This window comes from Corvus moneduloides, chromosome 4 (genome assembly GCF_009650955.1).
Source record: "Corvus moneduloides isolate bCorMon1 chromosome 4, bCorMon1.pri, whole genome shotgun sequence".
Lineage (NCBI taxonomy): Eukaryota > Metazoa > Chordata > Aves > Passeriformes > Corvidae > Corvus > Corvus moneduloides.
In genome coordinates this window covers 10,061,570-10,086,005 of record NC_045479.1, presented here as the reverse complement: position 1 = coordinate 10,086,005, position 24,436 = coordinate 10,061,570, and the positions used below count along the sequence as shown (strand labels likewise).

Here is a 24,436-nt window from a genome sequence, read left to right as displayed (position 1 = left end):
TAGAGCTTGAGTAATTTCATTCAGGAGAGGTCAGAGGTGAGGAGAGGTGGCATTTTTTTAATTTAACAAATTACTGTCTGGAAAAGTTGATAGAGCAGAGAGTATAAAAGTAGTAATTGATGCAGAAAGCATTTCAGGAAGAAGCAAAACCCTGGTGAAGGACTTTTATGGCTCCAGTCAGGTGTCGGTTCTCAATGACCACTCACCTGCAGTAGTGTGTGAAATATTGTATTCCATTCTGTGCACAGGGTAAACTGAGCAACACAGTATCCAAGGAAAATGTTCTGGATGGGCTGGCTTTTAGATCAGACTACATGTCTCATGTGTCAAGAAAAAAGAAAGGAACTTTTTGGGTTTTTGGTTTGGGGTTTTTGCAGTGGTATGGAAATATAACTGGGAAACTAAGAAATAACTTTCTGGAAAAATCTTTCCAAGGAAAGAGATAACTTAGCCCCATGAACAACTATGATAAAAATTGAAGACTATGTGCAATGACAGCATTCCCCCACTGATGATAAACGTAGGGTGAAAGGGGTACCTTTGTTCCATTCTCAAACTCCTGGCTCTGGACAAGTGGGAAGCTTATGTTTGGAATGCTGGCATTGCAGACAACAGTCTGATTTCTGTTACAAGAGGGAGGAAAGAAGAGAAACAGCAGTATTCACTTTCTTCTTCTTCTTGATTAGAAAGGTCAACAATAAAATGGGGAGTTTGATGCTGGAATGGTTATGCTTGGGATTCTCTTCCTCCCAAATTAATACAAAAAATTTTCCATTACTTGATGTAACAACAAAGTGCTGCTTTTGGCTTTGCCAAAACTTTGGTGGAAAAATTCCTGTGCAACTGAAGCTGCTGTTTAGACTTTCCCAGTATGAAAGAAGGATGCAGAGCCTCCAGCTTGCTGTAGGCATCACCTAATTCAGTGTTTAAAGATGTGCAGTGAGAAAATGCTGCTTTTAACTCATTGCAATGAAGTGTCTGCAGATAAGAAGAAGACTGGGAGGGAAGTTAATCTGTTGCTTGTGATCGCTGGTTTTGACAGCAGGAAGAGACAGAAGTAACTTCTCTCTGAAATCATCCAAACTGTTCCCGGTTCTTTCTGTGCCTTTTGCAAGGGCAGCCATATAAGGCAGCCCAAAGGGAGGGCCCCTGCCTTCCTCAGGGTGGGACTTGGGGAGCTGTGGGCAGAGCCAGGCAGCTGCTCCTGTCCTGCACCTTTCCAGGGAGCCTGCGGTGTGGAGCAGCCGCCAGGAGAGGGATCCGCCTGGAGAAAGTAGGTGCTGTTTGCCAGATGGTTTCAGGTTTTTTGTGCCGTGTCTGTGGGATCCCGTGTCTGGATGGAGCAGCCCAGGAAAGGTGTTCCAGGGAGCTGTGTTTGCAGCTCGGCATAGACAGCCTTGCCCAGGCAGCCTCAGCGCCCCAAAGTGAATGAATGTTCTTAGAGGTGCTTCTTAGGGACCTGCTGCAGCCTGGCTTGGACGAAGGGCTTTGTGCTTTAATGTGTGTTTGCACCCTCCAGCTGTTCATTAAGAGAACTGCTGAGGGAAGGGACGTATTTCTCTCTTTGCTCTAGGACTGATGCAGAAATGTGAACTGATGCTCACGTTTCCATGAGCAGTGTTAAGAAATTAGCCCAGAGTAAAAAGTCATGTAAAATGTATGCATGTAAATATTTTGTGGAATAACTTGGAGGGCTCTGTTCAGATGTGCTGCAATGGGAGTTTGTTCACTACACATGAGGAGCTTTAAGCCACAGCAAAACATAGGCTTAATTTCAAAAAGGGGGCTGAAGGCTGAAATTGTCTCTCTGAAATATTCTGCTGAGGCTAAAGTAACTCGAAATGTGGTGTGTAAGAAATAAGGCAGTACAAAAAAAGACATCTGCTATCAGTCTCACAAAATTATTAAAATTGCTGATAAGAAATTGCTGCTCTGTATTAGCAACAACTTAAATCTGCTTCATGAAATACATACTGAGCCTATTGTCTATTCTATTTTGTCTAGGTACTTGTTTGAGAGTAGCAAAATTAGCTGTAAACATTAAAGGGCTTGAAGAAAATTGGGGATCAGGCCAGGAGTCTTCGATCTTTTCCCTTGTAGCAATATTAACCTCCCAGTATCAGTTATCATTAATGGCATCCTCCTTTTTACACTTGAGAAAAGTTGTTTCAGGGTTCCGTGGACTGCAAGATCGGGTCCCGTGAGGTGACTGAAATAATTTATTTAAGTCTTAAAATCTTCCTGTAATGTTGCTGGTCTAGATGAGTTCTCCTGAGGTGTAGGTGTTGAAGTTCAAAGCCTCATTCAGGTGCGTTTTGGGCAACACTTCCATCTCTAATCAGGACACTTCAAGAACTGCTCAGCTTAAAGTAATCTGGTAGGATCAGTTCTCAAGACTCTGCTGCTGTACAAGTGTTGCACTGTTTAAATAGTTCTAGGCTTCCTTCTTAAAAATGTCATTTTGAAACTTAATTTTCTTTCCTTCCTCCAGAAGTCTCAACCTCTTTCCTTTCCCAGACTCCTGTTCCTTCTGGTGTCAAGCACGTGTCACTGTCTCATATGTTTTTCTGATTTAATTTCAGAGGCTGTGAGTGACAGCAGGTGACAGGCTGGCAGCTCACACTTGTGTCAACAGAGAAGCTCCGTGATAACAGCACAAAGTCATCTTATCAGCTGCTGGAGAACCCTGGGCAGGGAAGACATCCAATCCCTCCTTCATGACTTTAAATATTGATCAGAGGCAGCAATACCTGTGTGTTGTTGCAGGATGTCCTGTGGTGGCGGAGAAACTGCTGGATACCCCGTGTATAAGCACCGTGGGGAGGATCAAGGCTCCACTCTCCAGCTGAGCACTCTGAGTGGAAATAGCAAATCCTCAGCATTGCTGGAAGTCAGGGGGGACCTAAGCACCATGCAGTACTCTCCTGTGGCACTGAATCCAGACCCCTCCGTGGATAAGGGACCTGGGATTCCCCAGAGCCCCGGGGAAGGCACAAAGGCTGCAGCCTGCTTGGACAGCGGAGCTGGCAGGGCCCGGACCACGGAGTGCTTCCAGAGCCAATATCTGACCAAAACCAGCACACAGGGGCAGGTCTACAACTTCCTGGAGAGGCCCAGTGGGTGGAAGTGTTTTATCTATCATTTTGCTGTGTAAGTACCTAGATTTTTGCATGATCTTTGGTGTAAGAAAAACCTGAAACTGCCCATTTAATCAGCTGGGAATCAGTACCTGAGCTTCTAGGCTCAAAACCTGTTGCATGAGTAATCCCCTGAAGGCAGTGGAAAAGCCAGTTCCTCAAAGGATCAGCTACTATATCCATTATCATTTCCAGAGAAGGCTTTTTATTCTTCAAATGATCTTTGTTTTCAAGGATGTACATGTAGATTTGGTATTTCTGAGGACAAGTCCCTTACTCTCCTGGCAGTTCTGATTGCTGATTGAGCTGCTTTACACTGTTCCAGCTTCAGACACTGCAGTTTTTAGCAGATGTGGTAGGTCTAGCTGTGATCAGACACATCCTGCTCTTCTAAGTTTGTTTTGCTCATGCTGAAGTGCCAAAACAAGTAATTTGTTAGACAAACATATAACATTACTAATTTGAATTGATTTATAGTAGTGAATGTGGAATGAGTACAAACTTAGCAAAATGTTTTTCATTATACCATGTATATAGTACATGCAAGGAGGAAATTAAGGCTTCCATTTGCCCTTGTAAAGCGGTGGTTAATATATTAATCCAGCTGTTACTGTTTCCTTTGAGTTGCTTATGGTATCTGTCAAGCTTAGCAAGACCTCAATTACTGTTCTGAATGCTGCTTAACAGAAAGATAATTTGTCATCTTAGCTGTAGAAAGGATCCAGTTGTGCTCTCACTGAGACCAGAGCAAGTTTTACTGGCCAGCTGAGCCAAAAGGCCTTGCTTTTATTATAAAATTAGCATATTTCCTAAAGAAATGCAGAGTGTTGAAATTACTCAGTTTGTCTGAGATGAGCTATGGCCTGACTGCATTTTGGAAAAAAACCCCATTATCAGTGGCTGCAGTCAGGAACTGCCCAGAGAAATAGATGATAATTCTAAGGATGAATCCTAATGCTTCTATTTGGCATAAAATAGTCTCATTAATACTTGCTGCCTTTCCCCCCTCAACATTATATAGGGATTTTTGAAAGGATTTTTTGATTCATGAAATCTCTCCAAGTAAAAAGATAGGGCCTCTTTCAAGGACTGTGCTTATAGCATGCTTTATTCTTAAGGACTAAACAGATGTGATTTGTGTAGATTTAAATATATGAATAGTCATAATTTAAGCCTATTTGAGACTGCTAATCTTGCTAAAATGCAAATGTTTCGTCATCTGTGTTACTTTTATCCCCAACTAAGGTCGACCTTTCATATGCACTTTTTTATTCTGAAATGGGCATTAAAATAAAAAATATAAATCCGTACAGCCCCTCAGTACTAGAAAATTGGAGAAAATATTGGTAATACCAACAGCAATCTTTTTTTTTAAGGATTCCTAACTTACATAAAAGAGAATGTAAATTGAGTGCTTTTAAAAGTTACTTGTCTTTGAGGCCGCTAAAATGGAAACATTTGAAACAGCTTTTGGCAAGCATTTTGTCTCAAGGATATTTGTGCTAATAATTATCCCAATAACTACATGATGTGTTCATTTAAATAACATGTTTCTGGTTTGGAAAGAACATGCCTTATAAGATGATATATCATTACAGGGAAACATTGTTAAAAAAATAAACTACTAATCTAAAATACACTTAATTTTATAATTAGAACAACCTGTAATTTATTTTTAAAAAGCTTCCCATGTTTTATGTGTGGGTTTGGAGGTAACTTGAGTGCAGCTGATCTGATGCTAATGACTGTTTTCCTAACAAATCCAAACTTTCAAGTACATGGCTGGTATCTGTGTAGACTGGAGGAGCTGGATGTGCTCTGTCCCTTCTGTCCTTCATGTGCCACAAAGATCACACAACTCATGTACAAACTTGGGGGAGCTTTCTGTCCAAGAGGGACTGGGGTCTGTTCTGATCTGGACTCAGTTCTGCTAGAAAGAACCTGACTTTCCGAAACCAGGCAAGGCGAGGGAGCAGCAAGTGCTCCAGGAGATGACCTCTTCTCATTCTGAAATTACCAAGATAATCTCATCTCCCATAATATTTGTAGGAAGTTTCTTTTCAGGGAATAAGCTCAAGTTCTTAAGGACCTTTATTAGAAAAGGGAATTATTTTTGCCTAATTAAACCTAAAATTTGTATTGTTTTAGTGGAGTTATTGGAGTTGTAGTGTAGGTTGAAATTATGGTTTCAAAACAAAATGTTGGAATGGGTGAGTGGGTTTACTTGAGAATCCCTCCTCCCAGTCCTGAAAACCTTCTCACTGAGATATTGTTCCACTTTACTGGAAGGATTGAAATACTTCACTACTAAAATCCCCAATAGAGTAGAGGATCTCACTTAGCAAGAGCTGAGGACTTGGGAAGCAGCTGCTCCATGAACTGGCAGGATATTGATCCTAACCAAGCAATTCCTGTGGCTGTGTAGGAGCCTTGGGGTGTAGGAGATCACCTGTGTTAGAGTCCAGCTATTTGCTGTGTGGTCCTCAGTCCAGAAAAAGAAGCATGTGCCTGGCTTGGATTCATTTCTAAACTCAGCTGTGCACTTGCTTAAATCACATCCAAATGTCAGGTATTAGGGTATAACCCTCCTATTTTGTCCCTTGAAAGAAAAATACAACATGTATTGGTGATTAGTTATTTACAGCAATGATGTTACTTGGCAAACCTACACATTTAAATCATTTAATTGCAGGTGGAATCTTACTTATGTGATGGATATATTTCTGAAGCCTATATCCATTTAGTGACTACTTTGTAGGCTGGAATGCCTACAAAGACCTGTCTGTCTGTCACACGTCCTGTTCTGTGAGCCACAGAGGCCACCTTGTGTCAGCCCGAGGCGATGTTGCAGCGCGGGTGCCAGGCCGGAAACCCCTGAGTGTGCCCAGGATCCATAGTATTTTGCCCCTCAGTTACACCCTGTAGCTTTTATCACTGCAGTCCAACCATCTTGTCCTATCTTTTCCATTTCTCTGGAGCATGCAGTGACTGCTAATTTTGGTCTTTCCAGCTGCTGTTGGCTGGGTAGCTGAATTTTTCAGTTAAAAGCCAGAAACTAAGAAGGAACCTGAGTTCCCTTGGACTAAGAAGTGAGGGAGCAGGACAACCGGCTAACAATGAGTGTGGTGAAAGAGGGAGAGTGGAGAACCTGGGATCGAGACACTGAGGTCCAGGTTGGTTTGTGGTGGAAGCTGAGAGTGGTGCCTGTGATGCTGAAACTGGAGGAAAACAATATAAGATCAGTGTAGCTCAAGAGCAAAGAGAATCTGACTTAAGCAGGAGGGACAAAGGAAAGAGGTCAGAAAGCTGGATGAAGGCACAAAGGGGACAGCTGAAAATGGTCAAGAAGCTCAGAGAGCCACTGAACGGAAGACGGGTAGGAGATGACAGCTGGAAGCTAGGGAAAAGCGGGAGCATGGAATTCAGGATGGGACAAGGAACCTTTCACCCATAGGCAACTAATTTGAATTTTGTCCAAGTCAATAGTGAAGAAGAAGCAGTGATGGCTGTGGGGAGATACAAAAGGAGCTGTTGGTCCCAGTCCAGTTCTTAGCAAATGGATGTCACATCACCCCTGGAGTCAGCACAGCTGGAAGGGCTGCTGTCAGGCACTGGAGAAACCACAGGCTGGCTGGGAAGGGAGGCAAGTCCAATGCAAGAGGGAGGCCCCGGAGAGGGACTCTTAATTGTGTTCTCAGGCCTGCCATTTTCTTGCTGTATAACACTGCAAAAGCTTAAGTGAGAACTTGCAGCTGTTCCAGGTCACTTTGAGCTGGTTTGGCCACTTGTTAAATGAGTGTTAGACCTTGCTGTCATTCAAAAGTTAGACCAGCCTTTGTATCCCATAACCTCTTATGGGGTGAGGTGAGCTGATCTAACAGCTCTGCTCCCCTCATCCACCTTCAGCACTCAGCTTGCTCCTGCCAGCTGTAGTTGTCCTTGGATAGTTAAACTTGGAGTTACACTTGGATAGCCAGTTCAGCTTCTGACACCAGCAAAAACCTACCCTAGTGGGAAAGAGTGGATGGTCTTCAGTCAGGTTAGTAAAGCACAATAAGCACCTTGAAACACTGACCCACTATTGTTCTCCTAGTGGATCAAAATCACTTGTTAAATGTCAGGTAAAATTGTGCACAATAATTGTAAAGGAACGTTGCAAATCATGTGGCAAGTACTGCAGACCACCTTGGTCTTGACTGCAAAACATTTCATAAATGCAGAGTTTGGGTAGCAACAGTCTGCTCTGCAGGCTGCCTTGAGATTTCTGGGCAAACAACTCCTCCAAATGGTGACTCAGAGAGGGTAATGCCTGTTGCTCCGAATCATTCCTGGGGGATGCTGCCTGTCTCTGGGAATTGTGTGGCACAGACAAGGACAATGTCTTCCCTAGGGTATGGTTTCCCAAGAGCTGGCATAGTGGCTTACCAATACCAAAAGGTCTTGTTGCCCCTCTGTCACCTTCCCTTCTTCTCTTCTGGACACACATTTCTGCTGCACAACTCGTGTTGCTTCTGGCACTCAGTGGAGCCCTCCTACGCTTCATCAGCTTCCTGTAATGGCAGGAATCTAGATCAGCAGGAAATGAGGAGCTTTGGGGACCTTAAGGAGTTGCAGCATGTCAGCAAGTGGTCTAATGGGGCTGCAACCAGTGCTAACACAGTTGGCCAAGACTGGAATGGAATGAGGTAAAGTTCTTTTTCTTTTTTTCCTTTTTTTTTTTTCCCCACCAGAGAGCTGCGGTGTGGGCTCAGTTTTACATGAATACATGCCAAAGATTTACTTTGTTACCCCCTCCTCCTCAGGACCAGCTCCCACAGCTCCTTCAGAGAGAAGCACATGTGCACACACACACGTTTACCTGTTCCTGGCAGCTTGGTGGAAAAATCTCAACTGAACAATTACTGCTGAATAATTAAGAGTGCGTGATCCTTACAAAAATGTGAACAACATCAATAACGTCATGGACTTAAAACTTTGGGAGGAAAGTACAAAAGATCAAAAACACGTTTATAAAAGGGGGGCTGGCCAGTGGAGGTGTTTTTCCTTTAGAAAAGGTTCTGGGTACCAATGTCTGTGTCACTGTGAGTAATGAATAAACAAGTGAATTCAGACTATTTGGACAGATTAAAAATTGCAATTTTTTCCTATTATTGTTTCTCTTCAGACTTTGCTTTCTCAGGTTTTTTTACTTCCTTCAACTTCATGTAAGAAATGCTCTAGTCGTGTTCTGTTAAATGAAGTTGCAGAAGTTCAGAGCCACCATTCTGGCTGATATTCTGTTTTTGTTTGGCATACAACTGCTGCTGATGTAAAGAACTTTAAAAGGCAAAAAATGTAAGGGTCTAGTGGCTCCTTTTAATGCAGCACTTGCCTGCATATATTTTGATTCTTTGCGTGTAGCAGCTTTTTAGTGAACTGAAGTAAGTTAGCACAGTGTTCTCCAGCTCCTGTTTTTATCTGGAAATGGAGCGTATAACCCATTATTTATAACTGTTTATCTCAAAGGGACTGTCAAATTCCCGTTTCTGTCCTTTCCACAATTATCTCTAGAATGCAAGCAGATATTTTGCTTTTTCCAATGATGTGATTGTAATATAACCAACACAAGCAGCTAAAGTTCAGAGTAATTATAAGCACATGGCTGCTTTTGAGATTCTGGCTTTCACCTTGATGTCACAGCTCAGTTCTAGACATGGTGTGCTTTCATAAGAGTAAGGCTTAATATTATTATTGTTGTTGTTATTATTATTATTATTAGGTTCAGGGTGTTTCTTGCCAGCGTAACAGTTACTTATTTGGAATTTTATATAGAAATTTCACTGACAAAGTTTTCAGTTTAGAACTATAGTAGCTACTTTTCATCTGTGTACTAACTAGTGAGAGGTACTAAGCAGATGTCTCTGGTAACAAACTTCAGGTACCAAAAGACAAGCAGTACTGAAGGGAAGAAACTCAAGAACTCCTTATTCATTTGAGTGGGATGTTCCTCTTACTGCTTAGGGTTGCATGCTCAGCTGGATGAGATGGTGGAATGGCTGAAGTTGCTAATGGAGGTGCACTGATATTAAAGAAAATTGTCATTAGGGTTCTATAAAGTTCCAGGATTTGGTTGTTCTAAAAATACATGGGGGTAGTTATTAATTTTCAATCTCTCTTCCTAAGGAAATGAGGTTTCTGCAACCACACTGTCTGAGCATGTCTGTCTGGAAGGGCCTTAACAAAAACTTTTGAGCCAGTTGGCAAGTTCCAGCTAACATGGACAGGGGATGAGACACGCTGTGTCTTTTCTTGTTTGGTTAAAATAGACATTTGTCTTGAGGAGAGAGAAATTAATAACCCCAAAGATGAAAACACTTCACTTTGAGCTCCTTTAGATTGTTTGGCACCAGGGAGTCTTTTCAGGAGAGAGATGTTACAAAAGCTCCTGAGGAAGAACTTGGATCTGGGAGTACTTTGTATTAGGCACAGAGTCACCTAACCACAGGGCACAAAGCCACAGCATGAGTAAATTTTATTTTCATTTTTTGAAGTTATTGATGACTTTTTCCATCATTTCTGTAAGAAATCCAATCCATCTTGTTCTAGAAGCTCAATTTTGTAATAATTTGAGCAATGAATACACCTTAACATCTGTCCCCACAGGCTAATGTTGTTTCTGTAGTGAAAACAAATACTGTAGCCTGACATTGATATGGTGCTATTGATGGAATTTGGTTATGCTTTTGGGGAAAAAAACCCTCTGTTCTTACAGAAACCAGCAAAATAAAAAGATATTCCTCAGTGTTAATGTTGTAATTGCTCATTAACTTGTGGATGCCATATGGTACCAAATTCAAGAAGAAAAGTGTTTCAGTTGTCTCTCTGACAGTCAAGCTGGCATTAACTTAGTGGATTCATTTGCACAACATCATTATATGCATTCGTTCTCTCCCTTTTCTGCTTCTGAACCCAAGAAACATTATTTAATGTGAGTACTATGAGGAGGCTGGTGTTGCGTTTTAAATGGTGGCTGGAATTTCCTGTTCCTTTGGAGGTGTGTCATAAATCACCCACCAAAACCTACTGCCTTTTGTGTCACAGTCAAGGTTGGTGATAAAAGTATCAGATTCATCAACACTGAAGTCATGATGATGGGCTGGTTTTGTCACTGTTTAAAGAACTGATTATGTCTCTTCTAGAAAGTCTTAGCTATAGGATCAGAATGGAAGATTGCAAGGCATACAAAGATAAAAAAAGAGCAAGAGGTACACAGAGGCACAGATGTCAGTGGAAGATACAGGCACTCAGTGGAATCAAGGAACTTAAATCCCTGGAAGGGCAGGGCACTGAATAGAAGGTTTCAGTAAGATCAGTGCTCCTGCTGATTTTAAGAAATGCATGAATGCAATTTGTCAGTTCCGAACTAGTACCAGATAAACTTGTAGAAAAAGCAAAATCCAAATCTTAGTGCTCTTCAAAGAACAGCAAATAAGGCTGTCAATGTTTTGGAAATGTGAAGTGCTCATTACTAATGGGAACTGTGGATGTTTTATAAATAGCATACAGCAGCTTGGGTCAGTTGATGCAGAAAGCTGGTTTCAAGTGGGAGATGTTTTTGTAGGGTGTGTGGCTCATGCTGTGGTTTGAACAGCATTGGTTTTAGCTGTTGATCCAATCCTGTTTGTGATGAATTCTGCATATGCAGGTGAGTCTATTTGTAAGTGAAATTTTAAATTCCCTTGGTGTTGTAGAAATAATGACATGTTATTTCTGATCGGAGCCAGGAGGGCAACTTCATGTTAGGTGCAATGGGGCTATTGGGCATTTCTGGGTGTAACCCAGGAGAGACAGCTGAAAACAGATATCCTCAGTATATCCATGTGATAGGTAGAATTTTCCTTTGGTTAAGGGCTTCAAATCTCTGAATATTTTACTCTGAGGCAGGAAAAAGAAAGGCCAGTATGGCCAAATTCTCTGCCAGGCATGCTCCCTGTTAGTAGAGTCCAAAGCTAGGCAGGTTTCCATTAAAACCTGTCTGGTCTCCTTCTCCAGTTCTGCTGAAACCAACACATTCCCAGACTATTTCTAATTTTAACAGATTGGTATTTTCAGCAGAAAAATTGTTCCTTTACCAAAATTTCCAACCAACTCTAATTTGTGTATGATCACATATGTATAAGCAGAAGACCTTCCAAAGAAACATCAAACCTCAGGAGCCTGGAAATAGATTTATGAGAGAACTGAGGGACATCAAAACTTGCCTACAAAGGCACATGGACAACCTTCTCTTCATGACTTAGAAACCCCTTTGGATAACAAAAATATGTAAGGACCAGGAATGAGGTTTTATTCAGACCATCAAGAATGTTTTCCAGAAGCACATGGCTATTCAGTGTAAGACACTATAGTCCCATTTAGAAGGAAGTGTAGTGCTTCATGCACTCAAGAATGAGAACATCTTGCACTTTTATACTATGAAAAAACAGAAATGTTCTCCTTAGTTTTCCTGCCACAAAATGACCAGTTAAAATAGAAAGCAGCCCATGCTGCTGGAGCCCCTCACAGAACTTTCTGTTCGCTAAACTCATTTATTGTCCCTAACAACAGGCTGACTTAAAGCGGTTGGTCTCCTTTAGACAACTCTGTAGTCTGTCATCCAGAAAAAAGCTGAAGCCCAAGTGGGTGTAGTTGCACATAGATTTACTTGGACATATTAGCCTCAATTCAATGTGTTTTTCTAAGTCCAGCTGAAGCAACTGAATTTCTTCTCCCCTACTGTGATAGTAGGCCAGAACATTTTGGCTTCATATCTTAGACTTATGGAACAGTTTGGGTTGGAAGGGACCTTACAGATCATTGAGTTCCACCCCCTGCCATGGTCAGGGACACCTTCTACTAAATCAGGTTGCTCAAATCTTCTGGAGCAAACAGCAGACAGAATAAAGGATTATATAAGGAATCTAAAAGGCAGGGTTTCTGTGTAATTTCACCTGGAGACATATAGAAGCCATTTGCAATTATTTATCTGGAAGGCTTTCACAGAGTGAAGTGGGGCATGGTAGCTCAGGTTTGAGGAGGGAGCAGGACACATATGGTTGTGTTAAAATCATCAGCAACCCACGGTCCAGGCCTCTCAGTACTACAGAGCATAGGTTTCGATAGCTTTTCCATAATAAGTTTTGTTGACTTGCTTTCATTATAGAGCTCTTTTTTTTTTTTTTAAGTGGTTTTTTCCTCTAAACAAAACTTTGCAGAGTCAATGAAGTTTGGTAAAGCCCAAAAGGCCACAGAGCTAGTGTTTTGTACTTGGTTGCCACGGAGCGTATCTCTGTCTGTGAATTTACAAGTTTGTCCCCTCCCCACCCATCCCTTTTTTTGTTGTCCAAGAGATAACATTCCCATAAGCATCTCATATATCAGCACTTCAAGTGCACTTATCTGCAGGAGATAAACACAAAGCCCAACATGCACAGTTTTTGCTAGAAATGGAATTATTTGCTGCAAAACTTAAAGGGAGGAATTATGACTGCTCCTCCTTTAAGAACTTCCATTAGGCTTGTCTTCCATGGTAAATAAGTTTGTTAGAGCATGACCTTGAAAAGGTTCACCCTGGAGAAAGAGCTTGCCATCATTTTGTTCTCAGTGTTGAGTTAACCTCCTAGTTCCCAGTGTTCAAAGGCTTCACTGAAATGTGCTCATGGTCAATAAATGTATTACACAGAATTTGTCCCTGGCTACAATAGCAACAGAAATATGTTTCCAGTTGCACTAGCTACTCTCCAGAAGGAAGCAATGTTTAGGAGGACCAGGACATAGAGAAGCACTAATTTGTAGCCTTTAATGCTGGTTGATCAATAGTCCAGTGCAACAGGACGGCTTCTTTAAGCTGGTTAACACATGGGACAGATTTAAGGATGATGGTCTAAAAGCATTGATGAGAAAGCAGTTGTATTTTTGTGTATGCCTGAGGCTTAAGGAGCTGAGAAGACAAGAAATACTAAAATTTAGTTTACATTAACAAGATGTCTCTTGGGAAAGCATGACACTTCATCTTGTGTAAGTGTGAAATGGTGTTACGTGAGAATCTGAAACCAAAGGGGAGGTTCTCAGATATTCCTCTTTCCTCTGATAAGTAAAATATTATTTTTCTGCTCAAAGAGAGAATGAGGAAGAGTCTGCAAATAGGTGATTGCAAATAAGTTTCTGTCTTCAGAAAAGTGAAAAAAAAATGAAGGATAAGAAAGCCAGGTGTTTTGAGAGGAAATACTTTGCTATTTTTAGTAGCTCTATGGCAGAAAAGGAAAAATGTATTTGCTGAAGTAATAGCTCAAATTGTGGCTCAACATCCTCTAGAATCACAGAAAGAATGGAAGAGGACAAAGTACTAGAAAGTAGAACTTCAGCTCCTTTAGGATAGGAAAGAGTAGACCAACTCTACTAGTTGGTAATTATTTATGTCTCTGCCTTATTAACTCCTCCCTTGAGGAACTGAACAGCTGCCAGCAGGTGAAACTGTTTTCTGTGGACGTAAATAACTCCCTGAAAGCAAGTAAACAACCCTCCTGTTTCCTCACCTTTTCAGCACAGAGAATTGTCTTTTGCAGGAGAGAGTATGGACAACAGGGGCAATATGAGGAAGCCAGGCTGGAGCTGGTGGGGAAAGGGAAATTCCCACATGACAAGCTTTAAATAGCTTTACCCCAAGTCAGCAGTATGAAACACACACCCATGCACTTGCCTTACCTATAGGTATCCCAGAAATCTAATGAGAAATATTTAGGGAGACCCAGGATCTGTTTGGCACTTGTTGATGAGTTAGCAGTGGTAGACTTTGCCATTGCCTTTAGAGGAACAGCATGTTCCTCAAACCAACACCTGCAGCGAGACCTTGACACAAACCCAGAGGTATTCAGTGAGGAGCCCTGTTGAAGGTTTGCCTGTGGCACCATGCATCCAGCTCTTTACAGGGAATTTGGCGCTCATCCAAGCTTTTTTCCTCCAGTGTGTTTAGAAAGGTCACTGGTTAGAGCTATGTTTAGCATTCCAGAGGCTGTTAGGAGCAGTCCACAAGGAGCTTTTCTGATTGTCTGAGAGGCAAGAGAGCTGTAGCTTGTTGGATTCTGCAAATCAGTTGGCAATTAATTGAGCTGTTTAAGGGTGGACTTGTCGAAGCTAACCTGCACTGTGGTGTGTAGCTCAGTGACAGTGTCAGTAACTTAAAGAAAGCTGTGAAGGCAGCATGCACTGACTGCTGGCTCAGGCACACCAGAGGGGGAAGGAGATGCTGCTCCACTGTGTTAGAGAAAAAGGTGCAAAAGGATTGTTGGTTTCTCTGAGAGTGGATTTACTTGGGACGCAGGGAGGACTTGACCTTTGTTTTCACTACTTATCTGCAACACTTTTGTCATAACTCAGATACCACCTACTCACCAAACTCCACCCGTGGCTTCTTTCCAGCAGCCTGTGGTGAGCACTGAGCATAAACTGCTGCAAGCACACACAGGGGCACCACCAGCAGTGGCTAAACCCTGTCTGTGGGGCTGCTGTGTAAACCAGGGGTCCTGAATAGCACCTCAAGGCTCTCAGCTCCAGCCCTGTCCTGCGTCCCCCTCCAGACACACATATCCAAGGGGAAAGCAGTCCCAGCTTCTTCACACTGAGGTGGTCCATCCGTGAACTGCTGCCTATGTTGGGCGATTATGTACTGTGAGATCACTGCCTGAAACAGAACCCTTTTGGGCTTGTATTTGGTTTTGTATCTACCTTGACATACTCCCGTTATTTTTACCTTCTTAAGTCTATGTGACTCTGGCTGAGAATACCAGAAACCATCCCTTATCTGTCTCAAATTCAATTTCACAGCAATTCAAGGAAAAGATAGGCAGATCTACTTTCATGTTGGTTGTGAGGAGTAGCAGTGAGGTTCCTCCATTCCCTCTCACTTCAGCAGGTTGCTGTGTCCTCATGGAAATTACAGCCTGCCCGCAGCAGGGTTATTAGTGTGTCCCAGGTCTGTTTGGGATTACATAGAAAAAGAAGACTGGATGTGTTCGAAATCTAAAGCACCACCACTGGGGGACGTTTCCAGCATTTCTGGGAGTTGATATCAGAAAAGGAGTTGTTGGTATTGGGAAGGTCTTGGTTCAAAGCACCTTGTGCACCATCTTCTGGGACTCAAAACTGGATGGTAAAGACTGCCAGAGAGCCTGGAGGAAGCCAGCAGAAGAATGTCACGTTAAGTGCATTTCTGAGCAGTAGAACTGAGAGCGTGGGTTGGTTTGTTTGTAGTACTGAATGGACAGCTTTTTATTGCACTTACACACACTAGAAAAACCTAATTGTTTCTGTGTTTTGGATTTTCTGTGTCATAGTTAATGCTGTATATGCTGGCTGGACAATTTTTTTTACTTCCCATTATTCATGGAAGGAATAAAATGGAGATAATCCTGTTTAACATCTGACACGTTTGCACAGCTCTTGTACTGGAGGTCTCCTGAGCTGCTCCCTGTGGATGTGTTGCTCCAAGACAAGGCAGCCTACATGCACTCGCTTTAATCTGGCTGGATCCAACCCTGAGGGTCTGAGACACGCTGAGATCTGTGCCCATAGGGCCTTAACATACAATTGTCTGGGTAACTACAAGCACTTTTAACGTCTATTAACACTTCTTTTTCTCTCCACATAAATTGCCTGGCTGGAAAATAAGTATGGTCTTCTCATCACATAAAAGGGGAAAATCGCTGAGTTGATTTAGGATTTTCAACTAAGGGCACTTAAGGGCTGTGTCTTTCAGCCATGGTGGACTCAAAAAGAGAACTTTTTTGTTTAATGAAACACATCTTTCTCCAGTGACAAACTCCTCACAGGAATGCTACCACCACAATTTGCTGCTGAGCTGTGCAGGAGAACCGGATCTGCAGCACGTGTCTAATTCCATACAAATAATTGCAGCCCTCTTTTCTACATCTATTGTTTCTGTGCCTCTTTGCTGTGATGAGAAATTATTGGGAACACATCTTCGTTATCAGTTCATGGCTTACTGGTTGACTAGGTGAATGAGCTTGCTTTCTTTTTGTTTTGGGGGGTTCTTTTAATGTTTGGGGTCTTTTTTGGTTGGTTGATTGGGGTTTTTTGTGTGCTTTTTTTGTTTTGTTTTGTTCTTTTGTGGTTGTTGCTGTTCTTGATGCCCTCACTCATTAATCTGTGCTTGTCTTGGACTTTGTCCCCACTGCAACTGAATCTGTACTCAGCTCATGTGAGCTGCCCTTGCTATTCATTGGGAAGGAGTGACACTCACTGGCCAGAGGATATAGTGCCATAAATTAAGAGCATGTAAAGGGTCCTTTGAGTGGTTTTAATGTGTGATTTGGAAATGGAAAAAGAGAGATCTGAGTCTTGATACATAAAACCAGGAGAGAAGCAACAATTATCTTGAAGTTACAAGACCTGCAGGCTGTGTTGGCAGTTTGGGGTGCCTTAGTAAGAAACAGGCACCAATTGTCCTCTCTTACATCCTTATGCACCTATAGCTTGGCACTGTGGATGATTTTTTTCTTGATTTTTTGGTAAACCTCTTTCTTTTAGTTGCTTTTTCTGAAGCCTAAAAGGAGATGGGGTTGAAGATGTAGTGATAATATCTACAGGGTATGTAAGAATATTGTTTTTTCTCTTTGCTTCCCTTAGAGTGGAAAAGGTGTAAAGTGCACTGTCATCCTCAGGGTCTTGGTAGAAAATATTTAGAATGTGAATTTCCCCTGGATTTTTATGTATTACTAGTGAGTGCAGTAAAAGAAGACAAAGGTATTTTGAAAGGAGATAATTGAAATGGCAGGGATCTGGAAGCACCTAGGAGTCTGTACTCAGAAGAAGTGACCATCTCTTTGTACATGCATTTTGCCTAGGATTAAATTGTGTAACAATGGCAGGAGTAGAACAACAGTGTCACAGAAAAAGATGAGAACCAACAGACTGACTAGTTTGGAGAAGTGCTTGCTACATCTCTGCTGGAGTTGTTTGGTGTGCTGGGGTTTTTGTGTCTTTTCTCCATATACTCATCACTGGGATTGCTAATTGGAAGTAAAAGGTGTCTGGATAAAAAAAAACTCCCTGGTGGAGCACAGCATCCAACAGAGGGGGGTACTCAGTACTGATCTCATATTAAATGGATAAGAAAAAGAGGTTCTTGTGACCCTGCTGACCTTACTTTTACACCTGCATTTTCTTTACATGGAAAGCAGTGCTGTTGTGTTAAGAAAAGGCAGAAGTTCTGCAGTTTCCCAAGCCTAGACCCTTCTAGTGTTGGACACTGGCAATACCCTTATGCTCTGAACCCCTCATCGATTTGTTCTTTTCCATTTGCTAAAGGCTGGCTTGTGTTTCAGTATCTCTCCTTGAGGCTTTGCTCTGATTTCCCTTTTGGAGCATCACTCTCCAGGAATGCAGGGTTCTGTCCCCTCTGCTGGTTTATCTTTGGGCAGTACAGCAGCTCATTGAAGCAATAGATCAGTTTTATTATGCCTTGGACAGGTCTCTGTATCCCCTATAACATAGCACTGTTTTCAGAGGTAAACATTTGGGGATGGGAGTAAAACTGGTGAATTTGGCAATTCGTGTGTGTTGAAGCAAAAGGAGTAGCAGAATTGAGTAAAGGGTTGTGGAACTCATAAATCATGAGTGTGGCTAAGATCTGTCCCAAGCTAAAGGTGCTTTTACCCTTGACTAAGATGTATTATCTGGATCCCTTTTGCCTTTTATTGTGGATCAGGATAGGTCAACATTGAAGAAATGCAAACTTGATTCAGAGACAGTTGCACATGTAGACCTCTAACTACTGCTTAAGAAATCTGTTTATTAGTGGTGGCCCTGATCTTCTCAAATCTCCACTTGTGGTTAAATAGTGTCAGAGCCAGCTGACAGAAAGCAGGATTTTTTTTCTTTCTTTACATCTTCAAATCCAGTTTTAGGCTTGAAGATGTCAGCCGTTGTCTATGTGGCAGCTGAGAAACAACTGTCTCTCCTTGCCTGTGTTAGCACATACTTAATGGTGTATGAATGACCACACCAAACATGCCAGAGAATTTCAGTGTTTATTATCCCCTGTTCAATGTTTCTGGGGATCCCAAGGCAGTCTAAAACTCTGAGGCACTCTAAAAAGAGAAAAATGAAAGCTGAAGGGCCCCATAGATAGCAGCATTCTCCCATTTTCCCTGGTTCGAGTTGTGGTTTGAATGTTCTGCATAAAGAATATTGGCTCAGCCTACCTTCCATCTGAGACAAACATGTTTTTGGGGTATTCCACATCCAAGCAGTTCTTTCCAAGTGCCAAACCTGTACCTGTGTTTGTCTGTCTGTCTGTCTCTCTCTCTAGATATATATATATATAGATAGATGGATAGATAGATAGATATAAGTGCGTTTTTGAGTAAATAAATGCAACAGGCTGCCCAGGGAAGTGGTAGAATCACCATCCTTGGAAGTATTTGAAAATTGTGTAGATGTGGCACTTAGGGTTTCATGGTGGACTTGGAAGTGTTGGGTTGATGTTTTGACTCGATGATCTTTGAGACCTTTTCCAACCTGAATAATTCTGGGATTCTGTGTTGTGTGCTCCTTTATATCTGTGTGCACACATGTATTGCTGAGCCCCCAGCCTTAGGTGGAAAAGTTCCTGGGGCAAGCCCAAAAGCACAGCATGGGCTGTGAGAAGAGAGGGAAAAGCAGGAGTGAGAAAGAACCTCTGAGTACCAATGTGAGAGGAGCAGGAGGAGGGGGACGAGGAAATCCAGGTTCCAGAGCAGAAATTCCCCACAGCCCCTGGGGAAGGTTTATCCTGAAGGACTGCAGCTTGTGAAAAGGCTCACTATGGAGCAGAGTGTGAGGAGGAGGAGGAGGAGGAGGGAGGAGGCGCAAAGTGTTGTAGTCTGACTGCAACCCCACATTCCCCATCCCTCTTTGCTGCTTGGGCATGTGTGAGGGAGGGAGGGACAGGAGCTGGGAGTTAGGGACAGGAGCTGAGCCTGGGAAAGGGAGGTCAAGGGGACATGTTTTAGTCTTCTTCCCCACACTTTGTGTAGGACTTAAGGTTTGTTCCTGTCGAGTTTTATGAGATTCCTGTACATCTGTTCTGTAGCTTGTCCAGCAACCACTAACCAGGGGCTCTGCCCTCAAGCTTCATGACCAAACTCCTGGGCTTGTGTCAGGTGTGGACTTGATGAGGTGCCTTTCATCTGTTCTTCTGGAACACTGATAAAAGTGCCCACTGGGGTGAGACTGTGGATAAACTCCAAAGGAGTTCATCTTGTCACTGGTCTCTAGGTTGTACATGAGTTTTTCCCCTTCTTGATAAGCATTTCCACTGATAATTTTCATGTAAAAGCTACCAAAACCCATTGAGTGTAGTTTGTGTCTTCGTTAAGTTGTGCAGCAGTCAGTGAAACATGAAACATTCACAATGACAAGCTTCCCTGAGAAATATACTTGATTATGTGAGATTTTCCTATTGATTTGACTGTGTTCAGCATTCCTGTCATTTTTATTCCATGGTCTGAAAGCTGAATGAAAGCAAAATGATGGTACTCATTTGACTTGGAAGAATTAACTGATTAAACACAAAGTATTTGTGATGAAAAAAGTTATGTGAATGAGAGAGAGAAAAAACTAGATCTAGATTTACAGTTCAACTTGACAAGTCACTAAACACTGTTTTCTTTTTACAGATTTCTCCTGGTGCTGATTTGTTTATTATTCAGTGTGCTGTCTACTATAGAGCATTATTCTGAGTTTGCCATTGGAACCCTTTTCTGGATGGTGAGTGAACTTTTTTTTGGGAAGGACTGATAAGTTTGACTAAACCTAAATTGCTTTTGGTGACCGAGGGAGGTTAGTGTTAAAAACCTCATGCAAAGCATGCTACCAGGACATTTAAAGAGTGGCTGCTTTCATTAAAGAAAGGTCACAGTTTAATGGGGATGATTATTTTCTAGATCCTTGAACTATGAGGCCACTTTTTAGATTATCAGTTTTTATAAACTTGCTTTTCCCAAAGTGCATCTCTTACAGTGGACAACTGGTGTTCATCAGTCTTAGGCCGCATGGAACAGGATATTCTATAGGAATGACTTTTTAAAATGTCTGTTTTCTATGTCTTATGGTAAAAAGTTGGCCAAGAACGTTGCTTTTCAGAGGTGGGTGATTTCTGTCTGCCTGGTTTGCTGCCATACAGAACAGGAGGGAAGAGCTCCTATCACACTGCTGTCACCAGTGATTTGGGTTTGAAGTTGGTGCTTGCTTGTGGGGAATCAAAAGTACAAATAACTTTCATGAAGATGCTAGACGATGTCCCTCCTCTGTTCCCACCTGCCTCTGTTCACCTTTGGAGAGTGAAAAATGGAGATTAAACATCCTTGATAAAGCTAGCCTAAATAACCTTCAAACGGTTCCTTGCAATATTTGTATTTTAGCCACTCAAATCCTCTGATCTCAGTGTGATGATTTCAGTATTCTTATTGTAGTTTCCTTTTCCTAAGTGGTGGCCTTTAATGTGATAGGATTTGTTTTTCCATCTGGTTTGAAAATAAAAATCAGTTACTTCTTTGTTTTCCTATGGCTTAGGCTACATTAGCATGTGCAGCTTTTGTGTGCAGTTGACTGAGCCATCATTAGATCCCAGAGTTATTCCGAGACCTTGATTAAAGTTAATCCTGTAACAAATGTTGCTTGGCCTTTAAGCCACACTCAGTGTCAAACAAAGTGCAGTGTTCTGCCAATCATGTGTGGTCCTCTCCTGTTCCCTGAGACGTGGTGAGCTGTCACTGGGAGCAGTGATCCTGGCTCAGCTGATTGTTTCTGTGCAGATGGAAAGTGCATGCACAGACACATTGTTGGACAAAGAGTAGTGAGATGGAGACGGATGTGTGGCTCTCAGAGTGCTCACATAGCACTGCCAGCTATTTTTAGGTGTTGTTATCATCTAACAAATGAGTCATCCACACTCAATGGAACAATTTCTTGGTCTCCTTGTGTCACAGCCTTACCCTGGAGGATGCCTCTCTGGAGTTTTTCCTCCTGCTTTTTCCTTAGTTTCCTTCCTAGAAATGGCCAGCACAGAGCGTAGCTGTTCTCCTGGCTACTGTAGAGTCACTTGCCTAGAATGCATTTGTCTTAAAACTTGGTCTGGTCTGAAATAAATTCCTTTCAATTACAAAAGACTGGTTTTAGAGCTAATTAAATCAGTTCTTTTTCATAGAGTTGGGAGACTTCTTGTTACCAGGAGCTAAATGGTTGGACTCCTGCTTGGAGCACTTCTTCCCACCATCACCTGAAGGAATTTCCAACTGGGTGTCCCATTTGAGCCAGGAAAGCGTTCACCCCACAGAAGTGTGGAGATCGCTGTTCTCTTTACTCCTGGGAGGATCATGACTCTGATCTACTTCATACCACAGCTGACTGTTCATGGAACCAGAGTTTTCTCCCTCAAGAATATGGAAACCTGTGCCTGTGCATTCTTCCTGAACTCTTGAAAGTGGGAACAGAGGACACTGCCAGTGTAGTGAGAAACAAAACTGGGCCAAGGCATCTACTGGATCAAGTTCAAAATGAAATTGGTTTGTTTGCCTCCTGAGTGAAGGACCCTGTAATTGCATAGCTCTCAGCAGCAAATAAATGCTGGCGTGTGATACTCATGGTATTTTCCCACTTGTGAAAAAACAACTTTTCATTATATTGAGGTAGATTAGCACTTGGGAAGGATCAGTTTCAAAAATGTCCTGTTGAAAGTTGCCTGACAAGAGGGATAGCATTTCGTACTTGAAGACATTGAAATGTTTTTGTATTTTCTTAGGGAGGGTGAGATGGTGTGCCAAATACAATTTTGGATAATATGGGTCACTGGAGTAGAGATGAGGCATTGGTAACAGATGTAGCTATATATGGTGTCCTGAGACACCAGAGTCTTGTGTTTCAAAGAGGTAATTATGTTAATGTTCTTAAGACATCGGGATGATCTGTGCTAATTTCTTGTCAGCTGTGAAACCAATTCAGACAAGCTCTGTGAATATACCAGGGAGAGAATATCAGAGTGTTTTTAGCTTGAATGGAAAAAGGGGACTGAAGAAGCAGTTGCTAGAACTTAGAGTAAAAAAGCCCCAAATGTTTACTTTCCTCCCCCCATTCCCATAGCGTATGTTCTCAAGTCTCTGACAATTCAAGTGAATTCTGGAGGAAAGGAACATGGCTTTTAGCCCTGTGTTTCAGTATGAAGGCCAAACTGTTGTCTTTGAGATGACTGAAAACATTGCATAGCCATAGCTCCTGGTACAGGCTGATGCTGTGCCTCCCGTCGGCCATAAATGTTTTCTTCGATGCTCTTGCTTGGGCTCAAAGGAAGCTTCTGTTCTTTGCACTTACAAAGGGAAGATGACATGCAAATCTCCATCTCATCATCACTGTGGTAAAATCAGTTTACTTCCGTGATAGTGGGACTGGTGAAATTGCTTGTCTTGAACTTGAAACATTGGCATTTGAAGGAGGTTTTTGTTCTCATACCACGAAGTATTTTGTGTATTCACTGTCACTCTTAGAAGAGTTTTTCCTAGCTCTGTCTGACATACTCTAATTAAATTTTTTCATATATACAGATTGTATGAGCTCTGTTAATCCCTGATTGGATTTCTTTCCCTCCTCTGACTATTTAGCAAGCCAGCAGCTGAGGGGAGTGACAGTGGCATTGGCACAATGACGCGTATTGGTAAACACCAACAGAATGGGTAATGAAGAACGTAGCTCTTCCTGAATCTTTCATACTTACAGAGAGAAGCCTGGAGGTTCCAACAGTGTTAAAAATGGATCAGAATGACAAAGTACATGTTATTTAACAATGCACAAAGTTTAAATGCATGTACTGTTGATTTTCGTTCAGATTGTGCCTGTAGTGTGGTATGAAAATGAATCTGTAGCTTCCCCAGTCTTGTTTGGTATCTGTAGCTGTACCAGTGGAAGATTTCTCACTGGTCTGTCCAGCAGTACTGAGGATCTGGTGCATGAGAAGTTCTTGTACAGTGTGTGGGGAAACATGCACAGTGGAACAAGGCACAGTTGTGAATAAAGTGTTTGCAACACTCAGGACGATCCTGAGTTACAGCTGAGTTTCATCCCCAGTTGCCCCAGCTTTAGGTAACATTTTATCCTCCCATTTTGTATCAAGTTTTAGTTCTCTAATAATACAGTTATAATTTTATCTGTTTCTATGATTATTCTGTTGAAAAAGTATTTTTAAAAGTTGCCAAAGCCTTTTAATTAGGCTTTTCCCTCTACAGCAAGACGCTGTAATGTTTTCTTGATGATCTACAAGTTTGTGTGTCAGTTTTGGTTTGTAAATGGCATCTGGATCTTTCAGGATATGGCATGAAAAAATAAGCTATAAAGTGGGCCAGGTGTACTTCCTCCTTTGAGGATTTATCTGTTTTCATGGTTAGAGGTCATATATTTTTCTACCAGGAGAGGTCACCATGGTAGTTTGTAAAAGACTGATTTTTATTCTTATTTAATTGAAAAAGACCTTGCAACAAGAGAGCTTCTTAGCTTGTGGGATGACTTTCACTAATTGTGCCAGTCTAAAAGCAAGAACAAAATATTATTTTCATCATATACATGATGTTTTTACACACTGTGAGTAACAGCAGAGTAATTAATCAATTTGTATAATGACAGTGTTACAGGAGTAAGGGAAAAGTTTTCTCTGATTTAGTATCTTGATGTTAATTACTTTTTAAATTTAAGAATGCCAAGTGTATTCTTGACTTGGAGAAAATAGATTGGTTTTGCTATAAATCCCATTGATTCAACTTTGTTAATTTAATTGTGTGCCATGAAGGAGGTAATGTGGCCATTGCACTGGAATGAAGGAGGGATTGTAGATACTGCTTATCTCAACATGCTTTCCAATTCAGAGCACATAATCCAAATGTGGATCAGCACAGCATTTTCTGGCTAAATGGTAATGGCAAAACTGTGTTTGGCTAAATGGCAAAAGGACAAAATTGATCCTCTGGATTGGACCCAATGCTTGGTTATTTCAGTGTTGTGTCTCTGACAGTCTGTTTTCAATGAAACAAAAAAAAATAGGAGACTTTTTAAAAAAACTATTCTATATTAAAATAGCTGAAGTGCTTCTGAGTCTCTTCTTTGGCTTTCACCAGGGGTCACCATGTTCTGCTCACATTCTCCTGCAGTTTTCTCAGGCTTGCTGGTTAAGACTTTGAAGGGCACGTGATATCCTACAAGCAGAGCCACAAGCAAGGATAGTGCTAGTGTTCCAGCTTCCA

At 41.8% G+C, this 24,436-nt stretch overlaps 1 protein-coding gene across 3 annotated transcripts in view; it reads left to right on the top strand.

Moving 5' to 3' along the window:
* Positions 1-1,172: 1,172 nt before the first annotated feature.
* The window catches only part of LOC116443092 (potassium voltage-gated channel subfamily KQT member 1-like), a 429,428-nt gene continuing 406,164 nt past the window's right edge, over positions 1,173-24,436 (top strand). For all 3 annotated transcript variants that reach the window (XM_032106956.1, XM_032106955.1, XM_032106957.1), the window contains exons 1-3: positions 1,173-1,273; positions 2,583-3,150; positions 19,832-19,922. In XM_032106956.1, the coding sequence (XP_031962847.1) occupies positions 2,768-3,150; positions 19,832-19,922 (474 nt within the window). In that variant the 5' untranslated portion in view covers positions 1,173-1,273; positions 2,583-2,767. The remainder of the gene's footprint in view (positions 1,274-2,582; positions 3,151-19,831; positions 19,923-24,436) is intronic.